Source organism: Pocillopora damicornis, chromosome 2, assembly GCF_964200805.1.
Source record: "Pocillopora damicornis chromosome 2, jaPocDami1.2, whole genome shotgun sequence".
In the NCBI taxonomy this organism is placed as follows: domain Eukaryota; kingdom Metazoa; phylum Cnidaria; class Anthozoa; order Scleractinia; family Pocilloporidae; genus Pocillopora; species Pocillopora damicornis.
In genome coordinates this window covers 18,573,940-18,600,270 of record NC_142671.1, presented here as the reverse complement: position 1 = coordinate 18,600,270, position 26,331 = coordinate 18,573,940, and the positions used below count along the sequence as shown (strand labels likewise).

The following is a 26,331-nucleotide window of genomic DNA, read 5'->3' as shown; positions in this document are numbered from 1 at the left end:
GACGTCTATGATGAAGTCAGGGAACTGGGTAATTGTGGCGGGACACCCTCCACAAAATTTCAACAACTGAGTCTGATACGCTATAGTTTCTTGCACGCTTACGATGTTCTACAACACTTTTAGACATCGGTATCTAGAAAGAAGTTAGTAGTAAAGTAGAAGAAGGAGAAGGGAAAGCAGCTATCCCAGTTTGTTCCACATCCAAACATGACATGCACACAGTGCACGTAGTAGACAAAGAGGGGTACATACGCTTTGAGACTAAACAAACGTTCTCAGCTGTCTGTACAAAAGAGGCATATATGGAGTGGTTGTAAGAATCATAGTCCCACACACGTCATAGTTTAGACACTTAAACAGTTTTAATTTCATTGCGTGAGTTTTTAACATAATTTACAAAGTAGGTTGAAGTAATCATCAATGTTCGTTATCATATCATTTCTGTGCATTACTTCATACTTGTACATATATTAGTTGTTCGATATCATCCTCCCATCATCCGACAGTCGTTATATATTTATGTACATTCGGCTGAAGAAAAACATACCTGATTGTGCTTTGACTGAAAACGTGTTACTTCGTCAACCCTTTAACTTCCAGAGGTGATTGACATGTAACTTCTCCCAATAATATCCATACATAATCCAGTACACATGTAATGAGAATATTTAAACTTTTCAGGTAATAGTTGTTATCTTGATTTAACACCAAACTCTCGTAACTAATTTACAAGGAAATGTGGAGCAGCTACAGGGGAGAATTAACAATTACATCTTAAGAGTTGAAGGGTTAACCATCGGTGGTATTGCGAAACTGTGATTTTTTGATAATTTTGCTCTTCTCATGAATTAATTGAAATTCATTTTAAGGAATAATGGACGGACAAACCCCCACCTCCCCGACCAGTTTTTATACTTGTCCTTATGTCATCCGTTAATACAGATTCATGCAAAAGTGTTTCGTTACGAAACCTTACTCTAGCTCTGGTAAATTAATCCTTTTTACCGTATATCGAGTAGTGTAACGCAAATAAATATTAATAGCTTTAATTATAACGTTGTAAAAATTACTTTACGAAATCATTTATGATAGGGGAAAATGGGAGATGCCTGCACCGAGGCTAATCATCATCAATATTATTACTCGCATTCGTCCTTCTCATATGCAGTGTAATTTTCAATAAATAACTTAGTGTTAACTAAATATTCATCGGAAATTATCTAATATTTACAATAGAAAGCTCGCTATTTCCAAGTCAGGAATCAGCATATTGAATCTGCTTGTACTCTTCTACGAAAAACGAACTGCTCTACCACAAAACTTGGAGAACCGTATCGTACGATAGAGTGCGATTCGTGCTTGGAAGACACAGAAGTCTCAAAGGGCAATCAGTAAACGTTTCAAATATTCAAATGAATTAGTTTCCGTTTACCAGAAATAGGTTGCAAGTATGACAAATGTAATGAAGAGGTCCAAGCTAATGCAAGGTCTTTCCGCTGCTGCTCTCACATGAGGTCTTGTTGAAATGATGGACTCATTAGTGGGACGTGTCACAATGTTTTCTCTTGGACACCTCGAAGATTCAGGAGGGGTCCGCAACCAATCTGGGCCCAAAGTTTCCGCAAAGGGAGGGAAAACGTTGTCTTCAAAATTACCTTTGTCGTTCCCACCTTCGGAGTCGTACATGACGGCCACAATAAGCTTTCCGTCCTTACGGATTTTCCAGGCGGCGCCAATTTGTTTCGTGCTTTTCCAAATAAGCTAAAATTCAGATAAAGAAGAGTTAGGAGTGCACTATTTAGGCTATAAACAATTTTACGACACACAATGTGGACTGCTGAACTACTTACTATCGATATTCTATAGAGTAACGTTATTTTTCATGGAAAGGGAGACATGTGGATCACAAAAATGTAATTCAAAGCCCGCTGAACTTTTTTATTTTTGACTCACCTGCGTAAAGTTTCGTGCTGCTTTGATGTAACGAGGATTTTTGTAATCGTAATATCTCTCTTGGCCATGGAACCACCATATAGCTTGACTACAGTACTCTCTTGGTTTTTCCGTTGACAAGTACAAGTTCCCAGAATTATTCTTGAATTCAAGCTTGTTGTTGTCTGCTAGATACTTAACCCAGTTTTCCGCCTCTTTTTTAAGGCTCAGCGACCAAGTGACGAAAGGAACCTTAGACATTTGAAACACAAATTGGCAAAATTTAAGAACCCGTTGTAGTCGGGTGTTAACAAAATCTATCTTACTATATTTATGCCGTTAAGATAAATATAATGACGCGCTATTTCTTCTGAGTGGATTACAGAAAATAACTTCGAATTGGTGTCGTTTTTTAGGTACGGTAAAACTACCACATAACAGTGATCAAACGTGTTTCTTATTGTTTTTAGTCCTTATGTTATTAACTGCGTTCTTCCTGGAAAATTCGCTTTAACAAAACTTCTATTTACCTCATGAAGGGTCCGGAAGTAATTGTGCCAGTAAAGGCACTGATCTCTGAATGGCCATGTACCTGGAATAGAAGAGAACATAATGATCAGACGGGTTCACCACTCGAAAGTCACTCTGAGGTCTCCTTTAACATGAAGTTAATTGTGCACGCTTCTGTAAAGAGACAGCCACATTTCCTTTACTGAAATGAATGCGTGTTGCGTTAACTGAGTCAAAAAAGAAAAGAACATCGCATGCGTAAATGGAGCGTAAGGCATCAAGGGATGGACTGTCATGAACACTTAATGAGGTGAAAAGTCAGTGGAAGTGAACTGTGGGATTGATTAGACGGGAAAGGAGCCACTTTCTACAAAATTGACTCCCCTAAGTTTTAGAATAATCCTACTTATGTAAAGATACATAACTGCGCCTGTTATACTCGTGCTATGAATAATAATTATTTATGATCCATCATATATTATTTCTCGCGCACGATTGGTCTAAACGCATCACGTGACCGAATATCTCACAGCCAGAACTAGCGGATATCCGAAGATATCACCCAATCAATAAGTCTTCGTTTAGAGTTTAACTCAAAATGATAGAGCGTTTAGTGGTTGCTACAAAAGAAGGGAAATTTTTGTTTGTTCCAAAGTCATACCAGAGAACACTAAAAAAAAAACATTCCACACAGGAAATAGGAGGCTATTTGTAAAAATTTTGTAACGCGCGTTGCAAAATATTTGAAGGATAATGAACGTAATAGTCTCAAGTTCGCGCGAAAATATGCGCGTATATTTGTCCTTGGACATTACCTGTTCCTCGAAGGTCACAGTTTTCGCATCTCGGAACAGATAATGTCCCCAGACATATATCCTTGCATAATTTTGCACTAAATGGAGACTATTCTTTATATTTTACCTCCTGTATCAGGCTTAGTAGGGATGGGTGTAGTAGTCGGTGGGATGGTAGTAGTTCTGATTGGACATCTGGAAAATCTAGGAGGAGCATACGGCCAGTTGGGTAGAAGAGCGGCGGTTGGTGGTTTGACATTTTTACGAAAGTAGCCAACGACATTACCACCTGTTCTATACTTGATCGATATAACAAGTCTACTGTCATTTCGAATGGCCCAAGCAGCACCGATTTCTTTCGAGTTCATCCAAATCACCTGAGATGTGACAAACATGATATAAGGCATGAATAATGTTCCATACTAGGAGCCCGTTATTATGGACTCCTGGCCACACTTGTTGACTATGATAACCAAACAACAGTTCTCAGGTGTGCTGTCAACAATACTGTTCTATCCCTATACAGACAAAGAGTAAACCGAATAGTGCGAATTCCTTTTTGTTATCATCATAACTTCATTTCAATTTAACAATTTTTTTGTAAAACGGGCAGAAGGGCGCTTTCTGTCAATCCGCCCGGTGTCTTACAAAAAAAAAAACTGACTTTTTTCTTACTTTCCAGCTTAGACACGCATGCAAACACTACAAATTATAAGGAGCTTGTTTTCTATTGGATAAAACAAGAGGTTCTAAAGAAGGATTGCACACAAAAAAAATTTAATTCAAGTTATACAAAAAGCTTTCCTCGACCATTCAAAGTCTTTAGGGTACGACGTTTATGAAGCTTTTATCGTAAAACAACAACATTACAGCTTTTTTAACTCAATTTGTCCCCAACTCTTGAATCACCTGTGTGAAATGTCCAGCTGCCTTGTAGTATTTAGGATTGCTATAATTATAAAACTTCTCCTCCCAGTGGAACCACTGAACAGCGTCACTGCAATACTCCTTGGGTCTGTAAACCGACAAGTACAAATTCCCGGGATTCTTGGCACTGTGATGAAATTTGTTATTTTCTGCCAGATACTTTACCCAGTCTTCCGCTTCTTTTTGTAGACTCATCGACCACGTGACATTTGGAACCTTAAAAAAAGAGTCCAAACGTTACACTTAAATAAGCATTTCTCAGTGTGATAAAACTTGAGGGAGTAGCTTTTGAGTTATGCTGTGTGCAATGATCATTTACCCTCGAATCTTTTGTTTCACTTCATTTACTTTGGTGACTTAGCCGAGCTGTTCGACGCACCATATATTCGAGTTCTATTGTTTTGTAAGCAGCGATGAAGCTGCCATTCGAAAACTACTATGAACACCAGCATGATCAAATTTTGAAGCAGTGATTACGAGGGTCCAATGTCTGATTGCATATTAATTGACTGCAATCAGAAATAATTATACTAAATGTCATACATGTCAATCCAGTTGCCTCTGTTTCTTTTCTTACCTGATGAAGTGTCCGAAAATAGTTGTGCCAATAAATACACTGCTCTCTAAACGTCATTGCTCCTGCAATCATGATTGTTATGAATTTATAAAAATTACTAAAAAAAACACAGAGCGGAAGCGTCCTTATTAAAATTTAATGAATCACTTGTCTCAAAAATCTGGACTATTGTTCTTAATCTTCACGTGACAACTTAAGTTAACTTAAGTCTTTTAATCTCAGAGAAAACCAACTTGATAACAAAGAAATTCCCTCACCCGCTAGTCAAAACATAGAAGACAATGGTGAAAACGAGTTGGAAAACAAAACTTGAAAGAGTTAACCATAAAAAGGGCGAAGAACGCCTGAGTGTTGAAAAGTTACGATAAGCTTTGTTTCTAATTGGTTCACTTTCTTGGTAAGATACGTTTTAACCCCATTATTTTACATAGTAGCCACTGTAAGGTTCATAAGATAAAATAATTTTATTGATTTACAGAAAGAAGAATTCAAACAACGAAGTGTGTCACTCTCGGTCAATATCCTTATTTCTATTTTTTTAACCTCTTCGAACTAAAGTACACGAAGACTTAAGTTATTTAAAATGAACAAAACAAACACCACCTCACGAAATTAGAGAACCGATAGCGGTCCAAGTCATAACTTTCAATTTGCCCCTACTGCTGGAACTGATTTGGTCTGCGAATAAGATCTTTCAAATTAAGGTGAAAGCGTGACAAAAAAACGTTCCTCGGCAATAAGAAGTAAACATAACAATAAAATCAACAGACACAGTCAACCAGGTTAAGCAAAAGCACATTATTTGCCTATCGTTTGTGAGTCTGTGTGTACGCTAAGTCTTACACGCGTTGAAGAACTGAACTTCTTGTCTCAATAAAGTTGACTGTCAAGAATCATCTCAGCGTATTTTGAAGGAAAAGCCAGTTTCAAATCAGCTCAGTATTTGTTTGGTTTCCGATTCCATTCATTAAGGAAACGGTGCGAAGTATAAACACAATCGCAAACTCTTTCCAAAGGAATCATCCGGCCCTTTCTTTTATTATCCACGAGATAAGTCACGGTATTTAAAATGTAGAAATCATATACACAGAGGCAAGTTGGGCGTCACTCTTTCAACTGGGCGAGGCGAAGAAGGAAAATACAATGCTCGTGTAATATGTATATTTTATCCATTGCACAATCAGAGGTCTACCGCCTTCAAAGCTTATTTATAACTTGTCATGAAAGGTTTGAGGTCTAGAAATAATATATCCGTAGAAAAGATTGAAAAAGCGATTGTCAAGCAGCATTGCTTTCGAGCTTCGTAGCATATTTAAGGATTTCACGAAGTTGCATGAGCAGTTACACATCGCAAGCGATGCTTCATTTGATGCAGGAAATTCATGATTACACTTCCGCTATATTTCTTTACCAATCTTGGATTATTTGGTCAGTTTGGATAAACTTGACTGACTAATAAAACAAAACTGTAACTCGGAATAGTGGACTCCAAAAAGATTTTTTCATCAACTGTCAGATTGCGTAAAAAATAACGAAAATACACAAGATTTAACACACACATACCTGTTGCTATTAGCAGAATGGCAGCCAAGGAGGTCACCAAGAAAATAATTTGCATGGCTTCACTCAGCTTATTGAATCGCACAGACCACTCCTTTGGGTCAGTATATATATATGCAATAAATCTAACAGCTCTTTCCCTCGCGCTCTCGATTCAAGTTTGAACGTATCAAGTTCTAGTTGTTGTAGCTTTTATCCAAACTTGATTCGGGTCTCAGTGACGTACGTCCATCGGTAAATGATGACATACTTTGACAGAAAATTGGCTCAAACCGATCTTGTGGTCTATACTGGATTATACCACTTGTCGATTCCTGAGGTTCTGGAATGTAGGAAACCGAATCATTACACTTTCCCTTTCAGTTTTCTTTACCGATTTCTGATGCATTAAGTTTTGTGATCTTTCATTACGAAACCTTACTTTTTTTTGATGAATTTATTCACAGTTTTGATTCTTTTTTTCACTATAAGTTGAGTCAGCGAGAGGTCAAGTACTTGGTTGAAAGGAATATGTTTACTATAACTCTGTTATAACCCACTTTTATCACGTCTAATCAAGGAAAAATCCCAAAATTGTTTTCATGAGTAAATTTACTTGTAAGAACACCGAGTAGGAAAAAAATTATCTGAGAATAGAAATCAACTGCGTATATGAAAACAGATTTTACCTCGAACTTGAGGACCGGAAACTCAGTGAAATTTCGTTCCTTTAACAAGTAGCTTGTTCTAAGAGAGCATCGCTAGGGTTACAACAGAATTCGAAGCAATTTCGTAAACTCCTTCCACAAAATGCATGACACATGTACTAAGACGAATATATTTGCCTGCTCTGCGTCGTGTTCGTCTCGTTGGGTTGAATGGTACAGGATGAGACCTGCAACTTAATATTTTTCTCCTTGTTTTGATTCGTTGATCTAATGCTTTAACGTTATTGACAGTAATTATCAAAACAACTGTTACCAAGGACACCATTAAGTTATAACATGAATCCGCAGGACTCCACTGAGCATTGAGCTCAACTTTAAGATCTGTCTACAGCTAGTAGCTCAACAAATCAGTCAGACCGGTCTGATCTTGAGAAGTTTATTAGAAAGGGGTCCCCTTCCTCGTCATTCAGAATTTCATCTTTACGCCGCATACAAATTGTTTCACATAGGCTTATCAGGATCACTTTTAAGTCTTAGTAAGCATATACCCGTACATGGAGTAAATTCCTTCTAAATAGGTCTGAGCCAATTAGCCTTTTCATTAATTTTCAGCGAGTAACATTCATGAAAAGTTAAAAAAAAGTGTTAAGTCTACTTACTTGCTTGCCAAAAGCAACTATTTCTAATGCATTTTTAACAGACTAGCACAAAAAAATGCATTCATATTTTTATATCAAACTTCTCCCTCTTAGTCTTAAAGCAATGTTAATGCCGAAATATGTCACCTAGCCACACCTATCTACTTAAAGTGTCCTCAAGTTTAGTCAAGGTGTCATACGAGTCTTATTCACTTTCCGGAGGTCAAACATGCCTGAGGGAAAAATCTTCGATGGGATTTATTTCTTAATCTAGAGTTACGAAATGAGCAAAGAGATATCATTAGCAAGTAAAATGAACTTTTTATGGAAAATTGATGACTTTGAGGGCACCACTGTTCACACAAATTGCCTTAAAACTAGCATAATATCGATCATTTGTATCTCATCGAAGAAAGAAAGCACACAAGACTCGAAGACAAAGCATAACGTTTAAAGACAAGCACTTTAAAATGGAGAGCACCCTTGAGAAAATTTATATCAAGCGTAGCTTATAAAGTTCTTTCATAAGAGACAGGGCAGTCAGGTTTAGAGAAAATAGATGTGAATACCCACGATGCTTTGCAGACATAAAACCGACTTTAAAAATACCGGAACTAGCGGTCTCTATATATTGAACTCTCCTGAGTGTTGGCAACACAATGAAAATCAATGAAGCGAGCCTCTATAGTTGAAAATAGAAAGACCGTTTAATTTCGTTGTATTCTTTTCTTGATGCGCGCGTGTGATTGCGCTAAGTTATTCACCCACAGTAATTTGCTCCTTCATCTGCCTCATCTCTCCTTGTGTATTTATCAATGCAATCGATGACCAGCGATTAAGAGTGATCAATATAATATGCATAAGAGGAATACATATAAAAGGAAAGGCTATTTAACAAATTATTTCTCAGCTATAGTTTCGCTCTTCGGATTACGAGATCGAAGACCTGACCGTTTTTTTTTCAAATAAAGTTTCATCGAAGTATCGCGGTTTTTATCGCGGCAAATTTTAGAGACATCCAACGCAGCTGGAGCAATTAGATTACCCCAATTATGCAAGATCTCTGTTTTTCTACTTATGCAAATTACTCTATATCGTCGGCATGATTCCATTTAGTTTGAACTGAATATTCTGTCACGATTGATTATTTTTATGCTTACAGATATCCAGTTGCCTAGATTAACTTCTTCCTTACCGCTTTCTGAATGTATTTTTTGTCCCTCTTCAGATAGTATTGTACATGCACTCATATCATATATTTTAAGCAAACACAAAGTACACACATACACAAGGAACGTAAAGGAAAAATAAATACCTGAGCACAAATTCAAGAAGCCTGTAAACGGAATCACCACAACTATAAGCTGTGATATCTTCATTGGTTTCTTGGTTGTACGACTGAACGACGACTGAAACGTCCGAGTGAAATGGCAGCAGCTACAACAGAAACAATACCGAACGAGATGTTACCACAGGTTCGATTCTTGTATGCACATCTCATTACGTTTCAAGCAGACTTGTTGAAACGGTTATATATTAACAGTAACATGTGACCGAAAATATGCCGCCAGGGGGTATTTTGTTAGACACTACAATAAGACGAAAACACCTAACACCCGGCCTCTGGCTTTATGGGTCTTTCCTTGAGTTTTTTTAAGTCTTAAAATGCTCGAAAGTAGAAAGTGCTCCTCAAAAAAGATAATACCTAACGATCCCGACTTTTTCCAAGTTGAATCACAAATAACGCTACAAATAAGTAACTCGAGCATGCCTCCTTGCGTTTGAACAAAGGGTGAAGCCCGGGCACAACAATCCAGTCTTAGAGTAGAATATAGAGAGTTGAAACTTGTCCTTACGACTAAGATAAGCATGCATATACCGTATAATACTATACTCTTAAGAACCGCGTCCAACCCCATGGGAAATACTACATTGAGACTGCAGTAATTGAACGTTGAAATATACTGGCGAGACTTTGTTGACTGTATTAATATTGTACTCTGTTCCTGTAGTAGAAAATATACAAACTTGCCTTTGCAAGTTCTCCTCTAAAAATTAAAGCTGCAGCTTAGATATTCTCAGAAACTAATCTGTGAAACCGTCTTAGAAAAATGAACGAAGGTTTGGAAAGGGCAATTAGATTCTATCATATCAGCAGACTGATAGCCCTTGTTAGCACTTCACACACTAGACTTCGCTAAAGAAAAGCCGGGAATGGCTTATTATCTCAGTTTGATCTATGCGTGTGGCTTTTTGGGTTAAGCGTTTTGACAGAACAGTGAGATAACTTTTGGAGGAAGACTCCTAAAATAACTCAATGTCACTGCCGGACACCTTAAACCATGTATGACTGGCGCAGATGTCTCAACATTTCATGCAAAGATTTTATCTCTTTAGTCACAATTCTCATAAACAACAAAATTAATACTCCCAAAAAGCAATAAAGGAAGCCATGCCCCCCCTTATCTTAGTTATGAACTTTTGTCAATGAACAAAAAGCTTAACATTCTTGACATTATTGAGGGAATTGGATCGGCGTAGAATAAAAGGAAAACAGCAATAAATCTCGGACTAACAATGAGTCGAGCCACAAGAACAATCTGTACATTGAACCAAATACAGAACTCTAAAACAGAGAGAGAGAGAGAGAGAGAGAAGTCAAGCTATCCGATATGAAGAAGAAATACAAGAAGCTCATTTTTCCACGTTTCCGCCACCCAGTCGTTGTCAAACTATTTGGGGAAAGCACAAATCGTAATATGTACCCGAAATTGTTTTCAGTGTAGATATTGATCTGTTCAGCCAGGAGACTTATAAAGCTCTAATAGGATCGAGACTGTTAGTAAAGTTTTATCAGTCCGAACGATGCAGCAGTAATTATACAATCCGCGAAAACTATTCGAAACATAAAACGGCATGTTCGGCAGATTATGTTGCGGAATTTTTTTCTAAAACTTTCCAACAATTTGGACCCAGATTCGCTCATAACTCTTGACTGCGAAGAACATTGTCACTAATAGCTCTTACCTGCCATAGGAAGTTCTGAAAAAAGAAAAAGAAGCCGAAGACTTATTGCGGTCTAATGATACCTGGCATATTAAAGAGATATAGCCGGCAAATAAAGGATTCAATTCAGATGTTTTTTAAAATAATTTTATATCATAGACGCGATAGGGCAGGTCTATTCAAGACGCAAACAGTAATCAAAGAGCGAATACAATAGCTTGCAACGATCGTTGACGTTACTCAGTCAATCAATGAGAAAGAAAAAAAACATTTTCAGCACGCACCATGAAAAAAAAATACCCTCGACCTCTTACCACTATTCACGTCTCAAATATCCGGCTGAGTCAGTCCAACTCCTCCCTAATTACCAAAACACTTTAAGCCGAGCTTAGCACTCGTATGGACGATAATAGATCGCAAAAATCTTTTTTCAGTGAACAGCTGAAGGTTAAGCCACATTGAAACTCTCAAATTTACTACACTCACCGCGCCCTATCCAAATGACAAAGACAGTTAGTGGGTGTTAACTAGTCCTGTACTTTTTTTAAACCCTAATGTGTATGGTGTAGCTTGCTGTAATTTACACAAAGTCAAACAACTTTACAATGACTTCGCCAGAACATTACTATGACTGCTAGCTTATTGTTAAAGCGGATATATTCAAACATGTATTCAGTTACAAGCGAAATAAGTAACCCTATTAATTTTCAGAACCATACATATTACATTGGTAACGTAATACTTTGAAGAATGGAGAGGAAAGCGTAGGAGAATGAGTGCGTGGGATGTACGAAAGCCTTGAAATTTTGGGAAAGGGAAATCGACACCCCGGAAGTGGAAGAGCTGGTCACATCCAACACTTAATTTAAGTTTCTCTCATCAATCACATAAATTATATTCATCAATGAAAATTTATTGATCCATTTAAAATATTTTTAAAATGCTTACATGTGATGGAGCTTTGAAAACACTATTAGCGTTCCTTACACTGGAACAGAGCATCTTTTTATGTCGTGTTTGATTTGTACATTACCATGCATGACAGGAAATTAGTCAACATGAACATTCTTTTAAAGACGCTGCCTCGCTGTTTGTGAATGTATGAAGCTATGCCCAAAGTTCTCAAGTTTTTCATTTTCAATCCGTGCTAATTTCTCTTTATTCTTAACACTCTTTTCGTTTTTGCTTATTATTCTCATTTTGTGTTTTTTTTTCTGTCTAAGCAAACTAACTTTTTAAGATTCCCCTCATATTCTACATAGGAACAGACGGCTGATAATATTCCGACGCAGTGATTGCAAGCACAGCACCTTAAATATTGCGCGCGCCGTGATCGTCGTATGAAACAATTGTAATCGTTTATCTCCTTTCTAAGTGGTTCTATTGAATAGTGTTCAACTCGTGTTTATCCACAATATATCATTATTATTCACCTCAGTATAAGAAAATAAATCTTGTGTCGAGACCTATTTGCAAGTTATAGGGTAGTTTAGTATCATCAACTGAGTTGATAACGTAACTTGGCCACCGTAAAGCTTTTAAGTTCTTTACGGTGGCCAATTTACGTTATCAACTCAGTTGATAATACTAAATTACCCTGTTACACTCTCCCACCGACGTAGCACCACAGTTTCTTCAGAAACTTACCCCCTTACTTAACTTAACTTACTTAGGTATGAACAATATTTGTACTACTGAATCTTGTTCCGCCTTGTATACAATTTCAGCATTTTTGCATAATTTTCGATTGGAAACCTGGAACTAAAAACCCTCCGTTTAAGGTGGCAACCTGGCGTTGTAAAAGTTTTCATATATCTATATTTGAATTAAATAAATAACCATTAAACTCAGAGATGTGTCGCTCGGAAACCATCTACCCAAAAACACAGGGTTAGCAACTAAAATTACTTGAAACCAGGGAACCTATCCATCCGTGCGGGGGCTTACAAAGTATAAGGAATATTAAGAAATTAACATTGCAAGAACAAGAGAACCGGTAAAGTTCACAATATTTGACACAGTCCTCTCTGATGCGGCGAATATGTCCGACATTGTTCCCTCTTCCTTAGTTCCCACTTTCTTAGTGCCAGCAGTTGTAGTAATCAAACTCGGACACCTAGTAAACTTCGGTGGAACTCGCGTCCATTCTGGTCCCAAGAGAGCAGCGGTTGGTGGAAGAACATTTTTACCAAAATAGTTGACGACGTTACCGCCAGGTTTGTACTTGATCGATATAACAAGCCTTTTGTCCTTACGAATAGCCCAAGCAGCCCCAATTTGTCTTGAGTTTTTCCATATCACCTGAGAAATCGCAAAAAAAAAAAAAAGAAGTGTACTCATAAATAGGTATTGCTGTTAAGTAACAATCGTTTTTAACAGGAAACTGATGCGGGTAGCAGCTATGCATAGTTTTATCTTGGAACAAAGATCCCGTTTAAACACCTGTTCACGAGCGAATGTTGCTGATATGAATAGCACATACACATATTCCCCCCTCCCCGTTCCCTGAGGTGATTCTGTTAAGGTTATGATTTCCATTAATTAACCCCTTTTCCCAGGATAAAAGCTTTTTAAACTAGAATCACAGATTACTGAGATGAAACTTTTAAAAGGAAAGCAAACCTGATTCAACATAAAAAAGTTTCTAAGCTATGACTGAAATAAATACCTATTTTCGAAAGAGGGCTTGTGCACAACACATTTTAACGCACTTTACAACTTCCATATCGTATACATCTTTACTTTGACTTAACTGCACCACCCCAAATATGAAGCAACCCATACATCTGTATTTCCACTAGTATATCTCTACCCCAGAGCCTACCTGTGTAAAATGTCCAGCTGCCTTGTAGTATTTAGGATTGCTATAGTTATAAAATTTCTCCTCCCAGTGGAACCACTGAACAGCATCAGTGCAATACTCCTTGGGTCTGTCACTTGCCAAGTACAAATTCCCAGGATTCTTGGCACTGTGGTGAAATTTGTTGTTTTCTGCCAGATAGTTTACCCAATCTTCCGCCTCCTTTTGAAGTTCCATTGACCACGTGACAAGAGGAGCCTGTAGAAACAAGCATAGGCCACTTGAAAAAAATGCTTGGTGCATGAGCTTCAAACTAATGAGACTGTTTTATGGATATGGCTGACACAAAATATTTTCAGACTGGAGAACTTTGCCAATTATTTTATCTCTGAAAATGAACTAGAGGGCCCTGAGACTGTCCAGAAGAGCGGCCCTGACTGGTAATGGGCGTTGAAAAGTTATATTTTTATCATTGTAGGTTGTCACTTTTGTAGAAATTTTCGATCAAGGACCTGGAGCCTAAAACTCCTCCGCGCTTCCCCCCACAACTCCCCTCCCCCCTTACAAACCTCCTTGAATGCGCCTTTGAGATGAACATGAAGTCTATGGAGAGGTCGAGAGATGTCTCGTAACTGGTCCGCTTAAGTCACAGGCAGTGAGGGACTATGAGAATGATAGTACATAATGGTTCGGGAAATTTTCGTTTATACTTTTGGGGCTTAAAAAAGGAACGACAAACGCATCTTTGAGGCGAGTATGTTGAACATGCGCAGGGAATCAAGTGCATTTACCTGATGAAGTGTGCGGAAGTAGTTGTGCCAATACAAACACTGATCTCTAAATGGCATTGTGCTGGCTGCAATCAAACAGTTTTGTTCATGAGTGACAAAGAAACAGTAATAATGATTAAGTTTAAACTTATTTACAACTTGATGATATATTTATTGTTGACGAGTTAAATAGTAAATGAAAGATATTCCTTCCAGTATATCCTCCCTTTAACCTTCGCCGGGTCCCAATATGTACAGCCTTATTCTGTGCACATTTCTTGAAGGTCTGTTATGAGAATTTTTTGTTACATCTTCACGTGACCCCTTACTCCTAGCCCTATTCGACGATTCTCTCCTTCTCGTCACCTTAAAGATGTAAAGATGTATGTATGCTGACTGAGATATAGGGTGTCAATTACTCGTGCTTAAATTTGAAAAAGTCATCTGACGTTTTATCGTGAGACAATAAATGTAACTTTTTGAAAAAAAGAGAGTGATAGAAAAAACATAGCATTCTTTGTACAGGTCAGCTCAGTTTACAACCGGAAAACGAAGCCCTAAAATTACGGCTAGAAAAAATTTAAAATTTATTTTTACTCCTGCCCGCTGAGAGTTGAGAGCTGGACGAATTTGAAACCTGAAAAAACATTTTAAGATTCGTTACTCCAGCATTAAAATTTTTTTCGTTAGCGAAATAACACGGCTAAGGTATTTGCTCCACCGAAGTAAAGCCAACGTACTACTGATTCAAAGTAAAATTCTTGGAAAAGCGGTTACGATAGGCAAGGCAGCAATAAGGTGTCCCTTTACTGTCTTCTATTTATGGCGAGAAATTCGTCCCAGCTCAAAAAATGTTTAACAGTTTTTACCGTCGCAAACAGAGCTGCAAAGGCTAAGTTCAAACGTTAAAAATCCCGAAAAGAAGCGAGAAATCGGAGGCAAAATTTTCTCCCTTCGCGCAGATAAGTCTGGTAAAACTTACAGCTCTGAAGGTTGCCAGTAGATTACATGAGTGTTCATCCATTTTCTATTTACTTGGTCAAAAGTCAAAAAAATGAAAGCAAAATGCCACCTTTGGCGGCGCTTGTTTAAAAGCTTGCCTAATTATCTTTCACGACTGAAAATGTGAAGAAAGCATACAACAGTGTCACTTGTGTTTAGTACAAAGGAAGCTTCAGCTTAAACAGTTATTTTTAGTACAACTGCAATTAGACTAAATATCAGCTTTCATTCATGCCAACATCATATAATCAGCAGCCTACTCAACCATAACATGGTCTAAACATTTTTTATTTTGTTTGTGTTTGATCGCCAATCCAGCAACAACATTTGTGTGTTACAATTAATTCCAAAAATTTCCAAATAAGCACAGGCCACCTCTGAAGGTTTTTTTTGTCGAGTTCTGTCCATCGCTTTTGCCTGACGTGCAAATGATTCTAAGTCATTCGATATTCTTGCCAGGTTAGACGGCTCGCACAAATATTTCATTGGAAGCTAAATACATATTCGGTCCGTTGACTGAGCACATATTAGAAAGATCGACCCCTCTTCGAAGACTGAAGGTAGCAATCACCTCTTCAGCGACTTAGCCCCGCGAAGACCCGTAAAATAAGGTCAAACCCTCGGGAAAGACGGTTTGATAGTGGATCTTACATTCGCGTCGAGTATTTTGTGGTCGAGCAGTAATTATATATTGTAGTCGTTTGATTACATAACGCAGAATAAAGTCACATAAAAAATATGCTTGCATACCTGTGGCTGTTGTCAAGACAGCAGCTAAGAAGAGAAGCATCACATCGTGAATCTCCATTGTTAATGGCTCTGTAAAAGTGAAAGGGTATTCCAGTTTTCATATATTTCTAATGTCGTCTCAAGCGCATCACATTTCGTTTCTATCAGGAACGTCTTAGGAATAGCACATAAGCGGTAATGTATGTATATCTTATGTGTGTTCCAATGACGTATAATGTAATCGATATTGAAAGGCTTAGCCCAAGTGTCTTAAGTTCTCATAAAATATTCGATGAACTCGAATCATCGCTTATCGTGAACAAATACTACGTACCGTTTGCACTGTAAAACCCCAGCAATCACAACTGTCGAAGACCTACCTGAAGTCTAACCACCTTTACTCATATTGAAGAATATTCAAGATTTTATCAGGTTCAGTCACAACGCATCAGTTAAAAGTCGGATAACTTGTCATTCGTATCATTCCAGATGACTTCCTCTCTTTTAGGACATGAATTATTAAGGCGGCCAAATATCGTTTTTTTTTAATGACCAAAATATGTGCGGATTGTGTTTCCTGTAGTTGTTGAACAGGAACTTGTCCATACTTGAAAACAAAAGTAACGACGTCATTGTTTGGTTTTCGGTAAATAAGGGCAAACACCAAGTCATATGTAAGGATGTCACTTCCAAAAATAACCCTAAATACCCTATAGGGAAGCTCCCGTTCATCCTTATACATAAGCTATTGACAATGTGCATCTCATACGTTTCAAGAAATTACAGCACGCGGTGTATGGGTAGGAGAGTATTTTAAAACTTTCTCGTATCACAAAGTTCTGGAGAGAAGTGTGTAAATGGAGATGTGAAGAAATTAACATTGACAGATCATATTACAAAAATGTTATTCGTTTCGTTAGTTCGGTTTAAAAAAAATATGAAAAACAAAACAGTTTTTAAATGTATGACACGATTTCCATCCGTCTCCCAAGCAAGAATCAGTGTAAAAAGTTAAACTTGCGAGTCACACAGTCTCAATATCCCTAACAACATTGTTGATGAAGACAAATTAATTCGAGATACACGTATGACCATGCTAATTTCGCGACTTGTGTGCTTGTCTACACGCCGGGGTTTTCCATGTTCATGGCTAAGATTAAAACATGGGAAAAAATGAGAGATACGTGCTAATTAAACAGCTCACCGTTCGCTCTTTGATAGCCTCTTGAAGTTTCTAAATCTTACACAGGCAATAGAAGACACCCGAGCGGAGTTAGTCTCTTTATGTCTTTCTCTACCAAAATATGCCCCACGAGACGTCAGATCGGTGATGAAACCATGAGGGAAATAAGCACATACAATCAGATACAGTTTAATCTTTAATACTCCCTCTGCTATCTTCAAGGAAACCTTCGATCAAGATGTTTGAAGCCAGAGAGAGGTTCTTATCTATTACAACATCGATTCGACAGTGCGCTTTGTCAAACCCTTGTGTGACCTTATGGCTGGGTTTTTTTTTTTTCAAAAATTCAGTATTTATCAATTTTCTGGCGAAAGTGGGAAAAGAGATAACACCCCTGATACTGGAAAACTAAGAGAGACATCGTTAAATTTTACGAGATGTTATGTATAAATGCCCGATTGAGCCATCCTTTAAGTAGCCTCTATGTGTCCTCGGAGCAGGCTATCTCGAGCTAAGTGGAAAGTACATGCACTAGTTATAAGAAAGAGCCCTGATTGAGCGATAGCTTGAGAAGGAATTGTAAAACTTTGAATGTCTCAGGTACGACAATGTCATAAGAGGGTAGTGCCTAGGTAACGGGCAAATCCTATGAACCGATTCTTTTTTTTTCTATTTATTTATTTATTTTTCATTATGCGCACAGAAGAAATTTCTTTAATTTGTCCTCCTCGATTTTGATTCTCGTCTCTGAATATCAAAGTACTCCAAATTATCTTCTCACTGATCGAAACGAACGTTTTTTATAGGCGGAGATCTATCGGTTAAAATTGAATGATCGTTCTTTCCCTTTCGTTTTAGTAACAAATAAATTCTGTTTATGTTCAAAAAGTGACATACTATAGCTCGCATAACATACTGAGAAGTCATGTGGATATCACATGAGGGCTGATGAATCGGCTTTTTCTTTAAATAAAATAAGTAAGATTTTCACTAACCTTGAATATTGTTACGTCTAACGTTGAGAACACGTCTCTAGCAAAGCTGTAACGTAGACTCTTCAGGAAAGAGGGCCTAACGAACAACTGTCACTAGTGCCAGGTACGATCAAGAACATTATGGAATATTTTTTGTCACGAAAGTGACAAATTCGCCTGTCACGCAAGTTGTAATCTTTTACACAAGACATCCTAAAACTTTGGTTTTGTCTTGGCCACTTTACCATAAAATTAAAATCAATTTATCTCTTTTTGCTTCAAAATATTTTGAATCATGCCCGAGAAATTTCTCTCGGTGATGTCAGAGAAGTGTTATTTTTGGTTGTAACAAACTCTGCGACAGCTTACGTAACTTCCGGAATTGAGAAGCGGCCTTCTTTGAGAAAATGACCCTCTCTTTGGTTGCACGGCAGAGTAAGACGAGCTTCATGAACGCTTAAAGAGAGCTCGTATAAGGAGAAGTTTCCCTTGGATGAGAGCATAATGGATCAGAACGTGAGCATAAAACGAGAACAGGTGGACCATGGAGTAGGTGAGTTTTTGATTCAGGTGGTTTCATCGACTTAACAACGAGCTCACTTTTCCCCGCAGACCACGAGGTTGGCCACCAAGTATGCTCGGTCTGCTTTATTTTCTTCCCTCCTTTAAGCTGAGATTAATTCGTCGCAAGTGTAGCCGTTTCTGTAAAATGTGAACACACACTGAGCGAAAAGGAAAGCCAATTTTACTTCAGTAAAGGCTGATCTCTGGCTGATACGTTGTTTACGAAGAAAATTACCAATTATCAGTCATCAAAGACTTGATGTCCCACTGAGAGTTGAACCAAAGTAATTAACCATAAATTGGATGATGTTCACTGTATCCGATTTTAACATTACTACGAGATGACACTGTCTTGATACACTATAGCGAAAGTATTTCAGACCTTGGACGCAACAGAACATATCGTGGGATTATCTTAATTTCCACGCCTTTCCTTTGATTCGCTCTGCTTGATGGGCTGTAAAAAATGTTTTGTTGATGCATTTTGTGACCTGGACAGCGCAACTTCCCTTTACTTCTTTTCGTGCTTTAACACATCATGAACTCTATACTCGTATTTTGTGTTATTTGAAAAAACTCATAGTATGGAAAATAACTGTGTGCTTCGTGAAAATTCCATGTATATAGTAAATCACTTGCTTCCATAGCGCCTTCTCTTTTGTAACCTTCGTGGAACCCGCCCTCCTCTATTCTAAAATGAGATTGGTAGCCGTTAGGAAACTGGCGTCATGTACCATTCACAAGTTGTAAACTGAATCTGATATACTGAAAGACGTTGTTTTTAAATTGTGAGTTTGGGCCACTTCCTGATTGGTCCTTCTTTCTCTCCCCCGCCTCCCCCTCATATGTTAGCTGTACAGTGATCTGGACAATCATCTTTCAACACTCTTTTGAAAAAACAAACATTAGTTTTGATGAACCAACTGAAAAATTTGTATCGGCTACCTGACTGTTTACAGAGTCAGAGACTCCTAGCTCTGTAACACAGCCGCCCAATTATTAACAAACGGACAAAATTCTCTTAACAGATGAGGGAAGTTTAAGGCAATCAGGAACTGTAGGAAGGAAGGCACCGGGGCCAAAACAGGACAGAAAAGGATTACGCCGCAAGCGAACAGCCTTCACAGTACGGCAACTGGAGAGGATGCAGTCGGTGTTTCAGTGGAATAAGTATCCCGGAGTAACAATTCGTGAGGCGCTAGCCGCGGAACTGGGAGTCAGTGAGGCGTGTGTACAGGTCAGACCTTGTTATTCAAACATTTAAATTTCCAATATATTATTGTTAATTCTTCTAGTTATACATTTTTCTCGATGTTTTTAGTAGAATGCTTTCTAATGCCACCGCTAATTACCAGGTTCCAGCATCTCTCGTGATGAAGAATAAATACGTTCATTTTCAGCTGTTTTACGTCATTCGCTCAACTTTGACATTCTAAGTCAATCTTTATTTGAGTAGCCGCTCGCTAAAAGCTGAAGCTAGGATTTCCGTCATCTACAATTTTGTCAAATGAACTTCTTAATAGACCTCGCTTACCGTGGAGTCTCTTTGGCTCAGTGGTAGAGCATCGGAGCGCGGAATCCGAAGGTTAGCCTGCAAAGCAAGCGTAATTTAGGCTAGCGAGTGCTAAGTAATTTCATAACGAATATCATGGTCACCACCTTTGATTTTAATGGCAGCGGAAGGCTGGGGAGAGGAAAAATTTATACCAAGGGGGCGGTCGACGGTCAAAAATAAGGAGAGGGATGAGGATAGGGAAGTGAAGATTTCTCCCCTTCCCTGCCCCCCACTCTCACCGTCCACTCTAACTGCAAATCAAAAATCGCCGGTGGAACAAACGATCGCGAGCTTTTAGTGTTAGCTCGCACTAACAAGACGCCTGTACTGCAGGCTATCCGAAGGTCTGAGGTTCGATTCCTCATGGGTACTCAGAATTTTTCTTCGTCCCACGCTGGTGACAAGACGAAAAACATATTTCTTTAATTTTAGGTTTGGTTTCAAAATCGTCGATCCAAATGGCGCAAGAGAGAAAGCAATATTCGACCGATACGCTGCGAGGAGCGTCCTGATGTGTGCGCATTTTATACCTATAATAACGCTGAGCGACGTTGGCCTCTTCCACGGGCGCACAATTACTGCTCGTGTCAAGTTAAGTCTCATACCGTGTTTGGAGTAGCGCCAGTTACAGCTGGCTCCATGAGTGCTGGCTTAGCTACTGACAGCCGACTTACCACTTGTCCTTCTTTACACCCGACGCATGTACTGTCAAATGAGCAAGGAGAAGAGAGAGAAGAGCGTACTGGAATTCTGAAACCAAATGGTGCAGGCCCGAGATTCACTCATCCTAGTCTAAGTTCGAGAAGTCAGAAAGAAGTTTTTTCAGGAGAGCGTTCAGCAGATGAACTCATCAGTGCAAATGGACTTCTGTGCATGTATTCAATGCCAGGTAACTAAGTTCAGAAATCAAAAGGCCAAGATGTATGAGAAGAGATCAGAAGACCCGTCGCAATTTGCTGCAGATCCATCCTGAATGCCTGTATGTATGTAGGCATCCCGAACATTCAGTTACAGTACAACAAAGATTGAAGCTATGTAACCAGAATTTGAACCTACGTGCATTAAAGATATGATTTAATCTTGGGGAGGATTTATCATTATAATGAACATTATAACTTGTGTTATTAGGCTTTGGAATTTGTCATGTAGTTTGAGCCTCGGTTATGCCTCCACCCATTTAATTCCTACGATGATTGATCAAATTTTCTGATAAAAAAAATATGAGCTCTACATTTTACGAGGGAAGGACGAAGCTAAAATCATTTGCCTGGAAATTATATGTCTGAGTCGTCATTAACTTATCAGAATGAAAATTGCCAGAAATCTATGTCAAACTTTAAGGGTAACTGTTAATGTGTTTAGATTCACTTACAATATTTTGTTTAATGAGTTTAGCCCGCTACAACATACTAAGTTTTTCTGATCCAGTCTTAAGCGATCAGTTTCTAGGTATCTACCCACTCAAAAAATTGCTCCAGTTGTTTTCTCTCAAAAAATGCCAAAACGTGTCTGATCATTTCCGATTCCTTTTGGAAATATGCCTTAACCCTTTAAACCCTAAGAGTGACTAAAGACTAATTTCTCCTCACAATAAGACCCCCGAATCACATATTAGGGTCACGAGAATAAAGGAAATGATCAGCAGCCAAAGAAGCCCTTGATTGTTCAACAAATTCTCCTTGTCAGCGCGTTAGTAAGTGTATAGAGAACAATACGGAGAATATGCAAACTAATGTTGGGGTGTAAAGAGTTAAGGTTGGTGATGGTTCAACATAAGACTTTAAAGGTTAACCTCATCTTTTCTCTTCCATATATTATTTTCTTTTTAATTTAGGTGCATCTTAAATACTCTGTTATGTTACGCTTGGAGTAATGTACTTATAGACTGCTTTAAGGCATTAAAATCACTCATTATGTAAATACTGCAGAAAAAGCTTCTCAAGTTACCAGTTCTCTACTGGCCAGAAATGCAATGTCGAGGCATTTCTCTTTACGAGAGAAAATTCGTCATGAAAAACGCTGTTATTGATGGTGAAAAATATCTTAAAAGTGTAGTTTCGATGGAGAAAGTGAGTCCAAGAGAAGGGCACCCTAGAAGTGGAATTAGGAATAATTTGTCAATAAAATTGCGGCAAGGTGCAATTGACCCTAGATACGGAAAACCGTCTCACATTTGTGATAAATTTTCATTTTTGTTGTAATCCGAGATTACATCAAGCTTGCCTTACTAAGCTCAGAAGGCTCACACGACCCTTTCTACATATACCAATCAGAATCAAAGCTACAACCAATCTTGCCTTGTTCACCTGCGTTTTCCCGCGCTTTATGTAGCTTGATTGTTTTTACTTTTAGTTGTCTCATTGTAAAGTTTTACCTTCATTGCTAATGTTTACCTTCGTTCTGAAGGCTGTTACGCTAACATCGATTGTGGTTTTACCCGAGCGGCGCACTATTACCACAAAAAATATTTCAATCAATTTTATCAGACAGTCGGACAGAAGCCGAAATGTAACACTTCATCCATTATCTACCCAATTTTCGAGTAAATAATAACCTCCAACTAATAAATTTCTTTCGGACTATCCTCGTTTATTTACTTCGTTTAGTTTAATCAGCTTTTTCAAGTAAGTGCGAAAGTCGATAGCTGAGTAAATTAATAAAAGGGGTAAGTTTCTAAAGAAACTGTGGTGCTGCCGCGTCGATGAGAACGTATAACAGGGTAATTTAGTTTTATCAACTGAGTTGATAACGTAAATTGGCTACCGTAAAGAGTCTAAAAACTGATGTTTTGAGCATTAGCCCTTCGTCAGAGCGATTGACAAAGGACTAACGCTCGAAACGTTAGCTTTTAAACTCTTTCCGGTGGTCAATTTACGTTATTAACTCAGATGAATATAGTACCTTGTCCAGTCAAGAGCCATGTAACTCATAGCTGAAATTTGTCTTTTTCGAAAAGTGAAATGAAATAAAAAAAACATATTTTGATTTGTTCTGCTCTCAAAACAAGAATAAGTCTTATCTTTTTTTAGGGGAGTTATAGGGCAATTTTTTTTCCAGTTTCAAAATCGCCGGACTCACCATATCATAGCAAGATTGAAGAAATTTTCAAATGATTTCTGGAGCCTAATATTCAGTTTACAGAAGTTATTATTCATACTGTTATTAAGGCTTTACTCAGGGCCAGGAATTAAACAAAATTATCTACTTGAGTACTCCATGAGGTGTTTCAATCTCATGCGGAGAAACCACTATTGTCGATGTTGGTGTCAGGCAACTAGAGGACCTGCAGAACTTACGAACCTATTGATCGACATGGGTCAAATGAATAACGAAATTGGAAAAATTATTAAATTTTTATTCTCTTTAACCGGCATCTTTAAAGACTTTTCTTTAAACGGAGGGGTTCTATATCATAGTGTTCACATAATTATCTTCCAAATGGAATATTGATTTTTTTCTTTAACCGTGGATTCACATGGATGCACATGAAGGACCTCTTCTAACAAGAAAATCGTCTTTTTGCGTGCGCGTCCAGACCACGTGCAAAGCTTTCGCTGCAAATGAATGATGTGAGGTGGACTGACATAAAGACCTTTTCAGAGCATTTTTCAGTTTAAAGTGTCTGTTCGCCTCTTCATGGGCCACGTTATGTATGTAATTAAGGCAGTTAAGAATCAGACTGGAGATCTTTTAAAGCAATTGATCCATTATCTTAGCAATTCATAGGGTCGATCTCAAGCAAGTACGCCGGAAAGAACGGAAATAGATCTTCTTAGATATGTGACTTCTTGGAAACGTTCATTGTTAATTAAAACTTATCGTAATAAATCTACAACTTTGACAAATCCTTTTTGAACGTGATAAAAGGGAGAGAAAGTGCAGTGCTCTGAAGTGTTGTCAACGAGGAAGAAATTACATAACAATTTTGGCCTAGAGGCTGTCACATTAAAACTGAAAATAAACTCTGGATTTTTTTTCCCGCACTCAACGGACCTCGCGCTTCATCCGCGATCATTCGAGGAAGAGAAGCACGGAAAAATAGGAGGTGCCTGTACAAGTTAAACGGAAAACTGTAAAACGAAGTTTAGATTCCTAGTTTTACAGATGTGTTGCAAAGATTAATTTCCGCTGAAGTTGGCGGAGAACACCAAATAAGCGCTGGTAGATTGATTGCTCTCTAACTGTAATATTTTTAACACACTATTGTTCGTTCAATTCTATACATCCTGTGTCCTCAAATTCATTTATTATAATTCATTCATTTTTAAAATGTAGGTGACGAGGACTTCTAGTTTTTCGGTTTTCATATGGAAATTTAAGTCGTTCTCCGCAACGAAGTTTATTGTGCAAACAAAAAAGCAAACTGAAAAACTTCCATGCTGGACAAATTATTTTTGTTTCATTTCGCAACGAACCACTCTCTTGGCATGAAGTCAGAAATCAGAAGTAATTAAAATTTTCATTTCAATAAAAGATGTACTTATCAAAATTTCATCTCCCTTTTTTTTAGACCCCTTCTTCTATTCGCGATATTAACCAGGTTATCTTTTAATCAGAAAATTGCGCTGAAAGCGAATCTATTTAAGTTGTCAGTTCTCAGCTGTGTAAACTCCTCAGCATCTGTCTTACGGCCTCATTTATTTCACGCAAGCGCCAACAATAAATGAGAGGGTTGAGAGATGAATTGACAAAGATTAAAGTTGCCCCAAGTTCATACGATAAGCGAGTCGCGCTCGTGATTCCTTTGGCCTCTATAACAGCGACGGTGCACAAATATGGCGTGAAGCAAACAGTTAGTAGGCAATAAACCCAGAATGAACCCGCCGCTTGCTTTTTAATTTTTTGTACGTTTATCTCTTGTTCGTCTTTGTCAAAAGCCTGACTAACAGACGAGCTTTGCACTCGTATGACCGACCTGTGATGCAACACGATACGATAAATGTTCATGTAGGAATACGAAGCAATACAGAGACTTACGCTGATGATAGTGATTGCAACTATCTTCACAAGTTCATGTTGCCATAGCCACAGCGAACCAAATGTTGAACTGGATAACCAAATACCAACGAGAAGCAAAACTGCGCGTCTTATCGTTATGAGCTCTCTGTATCTTAAATGAAGACGAAGAGCTAGATACCGGTCAACACTAACAGCGGTAACAGTTAGCAGAGATACGATACAAAGGGCGTTCGCTGCGATTTCCACCGTAATTCCAGCATCGCAGAATAGCGATGGATCCCGTATAACCTTGGCTAATATTTGCGAAAAAAACAGAGGATGGACTATTAAACCAACGCCAAGATCGGAGAGTGCCAAACCGAAAAGAAGCGTGCCAGATGGGGTGTGAAGCGTTGGCGTCCGGCGAATAGCAAAAAGGATTACCAGATTAGATGCAATAGCCGTAATGGAAAACACGATGTTTACAACGCAGTTGAAAATGTACCAAGCGGGAGAAAATTCCCCCATGTTAAAATGCGTGTGGGTAAAATGATAACAAATATCTCTCTCAGAGTCTCCAGTTTTGTTTCCTATCTTTAAAACCATACTCGAGCTTTGATGTCTTTGGGTCCTTGCCCGGATACGAGCTAGTTTCAACTTTATGTCCAAAGAAACAAGAAATCCCTTTTAATCTGAGGTCCAAGCATGAAAAAGTCGAACAAGAAATTCAACAGCTTCTCCAGCAACACTTGTCCGGTGAACAGAAACAACAATGATACTGAAAAGTAGGGAGTATTTGCATCGATTTAAAAGTAGATTTAGAAGAAAAATGTTGACGGCAGCTGTGGGTATTGAGGTGTCAATTGGAGATGATCCAAATGCGGCTATATATGTCGTTACATCTGTCAGTCAATTGTGAGAAAACAAACTTTGCAGTTGATCTGATGAGTTTAAGCTCTTTCCTATCTTTATGAGGTGACTTTCATTTTGCCTGGAAACGGAAATTGAGCAAAAACAGCTTTACCTGACAAGTATGTGACTAATGACTGGGAGTTTAAAATTGCTTCTATGATTACGTTTAAATAAAAAAAAGAAATTGTTTGAATGAGCCTAGGACAAAGCACAGTGATTCATAATTAAAAAAATCCCAGAGGTGAAAAAGGATTGAAATCTCTTTCCTTAATGACGAATCACGACTCGCATATAGCCTCGCTTCGAATTGGTT

The 26,331-nt window shown here is 38.2% G+C and overlaps 3 protein-coding genes across 4 annotated transcripts; 1 reads left to right on the top strand and 2 right to left on the bottom strand.

Annotated features, from left to right (window-relative positions):
* Window positions 1-340: 340 nt before the first annotated feature.
* Window positions 341-16,499, bottom strand: LOC113682847 (uncharacterized). The gene is made up of 12 exons (XM_089196113.1): window positions 16,227-16,499; window positions 15,914-15,982; window positions 14,183-14,247; window positions 13,416-13,649; window positions 12,668-12,892; window positions 6,602-6,614; window positions 4,741-4,802; window positions 4,146-4,379; window positions 3,364-3,613; window positions 2,463-2,524; window positions 1,954-2,184; window positions 341-1,761 (listed from the first exon to the last, which is right to left on the bottom strand). Exons 2-12 carry the CDS (start codon window positions 15,969-15,971, stop codon window positions 1,429-1,431), a joined length of 1,767 nt encoding a protein of 588 aa, XP_089052239.1. The 5' UTR covers window positions 15,972-15,982; window positions 16,227-16,499; the 3' UTR covers window positions 341-1,428.
* Window positions 16,500-16,568: 69 nt separating this feature from the next.
* On the top strand, window positions 16,569-22,085 carry LOC113682845 (pituitary homeobox 2). 2 transcript variants are annotated; one of them, XM_089196112.1, is made up of 5 exons: window positions 16,626-16,741; window positions 18,099-18,173; window positions 18,484-18,602; window positions 19,642-19,850; window positions 20,601-22,085. In XM_089196112.1, the coding sequence occupies exons 3-5, from the start codon at window positions 18,554-18,556 to the stop codon at window positions 21,063-21,065; spliced, it is 723 nt and encodes a 240-aa protein (XP_089052238.1). In that variant the 5' UTR covers window positions 16,626-16,741; window positions 18,099-18,173; window positions 18,484-18,553; the 3' UTR covers window positions 21,066-22,085. The 2 variants fall into 2 exon arrangements, with proteins under 2 accessions (XP_027055823.2, XP_089052238.1); XM_027200022.2 differs by having other exon boundaries at window positions 16,569-18,173.
* A 2,312-nt stretch (window positions 22,086-24,397) lies between these two features.
* LOC113682867 (melanocyte-stimulating hormone receptor-like) lies at window positions 24,398-25,855 on the bottom strand. Its single transcript, XM_027200038.2, has one exon. It carries the CDS (start codon window positions 25,710-25,712, stop codon window positions 24,765-24,767), a length of 948 nt encoding a protein of 315 aa, XP_027055839.2. The 5' UTR covers window positions 25,713-25,855; the 3' UTR covers window positions 24,398-24,764.
* Window positions 25,856-26,331: the final 476 nt, after the last annotated feature.

Bases quoted from the DNA above. Each gene is read 5' to 3' on its own strand.
- LOC113682847 (XM_089196113.1), bottom strand. From the start codon at position 15,971: ATGGAGATTCACGATGTGATGCTTCTCTTCTTAGCTGCTGTCTTGACA. The intron at 14,248-15,913 runs GTATGCAAGCAT...GTTTGATTGCAG, and splicing joins TGTCTTGACAACAGCCACAG to CCAGCACAATGCCATTTAGA. The intron at 13,650-14,182 runs GTAAATGCACTT...TTGTTTCTACAG, and splicing joins ACTTCCGCACACTTCATCAG to GCTCCTCTTGTCACGTGGTC.
- LOC113682845 (XM_027200022.2), top strand. From the start codon at position 18,554: ATGGATCAGAACGTGAGCATAAAACGAGAACAGGTGGACCATGGAGTA. The intron at 18,603-19,641 runs GTGAGTTTTTGA...TTCTCTTAACAG, and splicing joins ACAGGTGGACCATGGAGTAG to ATGAGGGAAGTTTAAGGCAA. The intron at 19,851-20,600 runs GTCAGACCTTGT...CTTTAATTTTAG, and splicing joins TCAGTGAGGCGTGTGTACAG to GTTTGGTTTCAAAATCGTCG.
- LOC113682867 (XM_027200038.2), bottom strand. From the start codon at position 25,712: ATGGTTTTAAAGATAGGAAACAAAACTGGAGACTCTGAGAGAGATATT.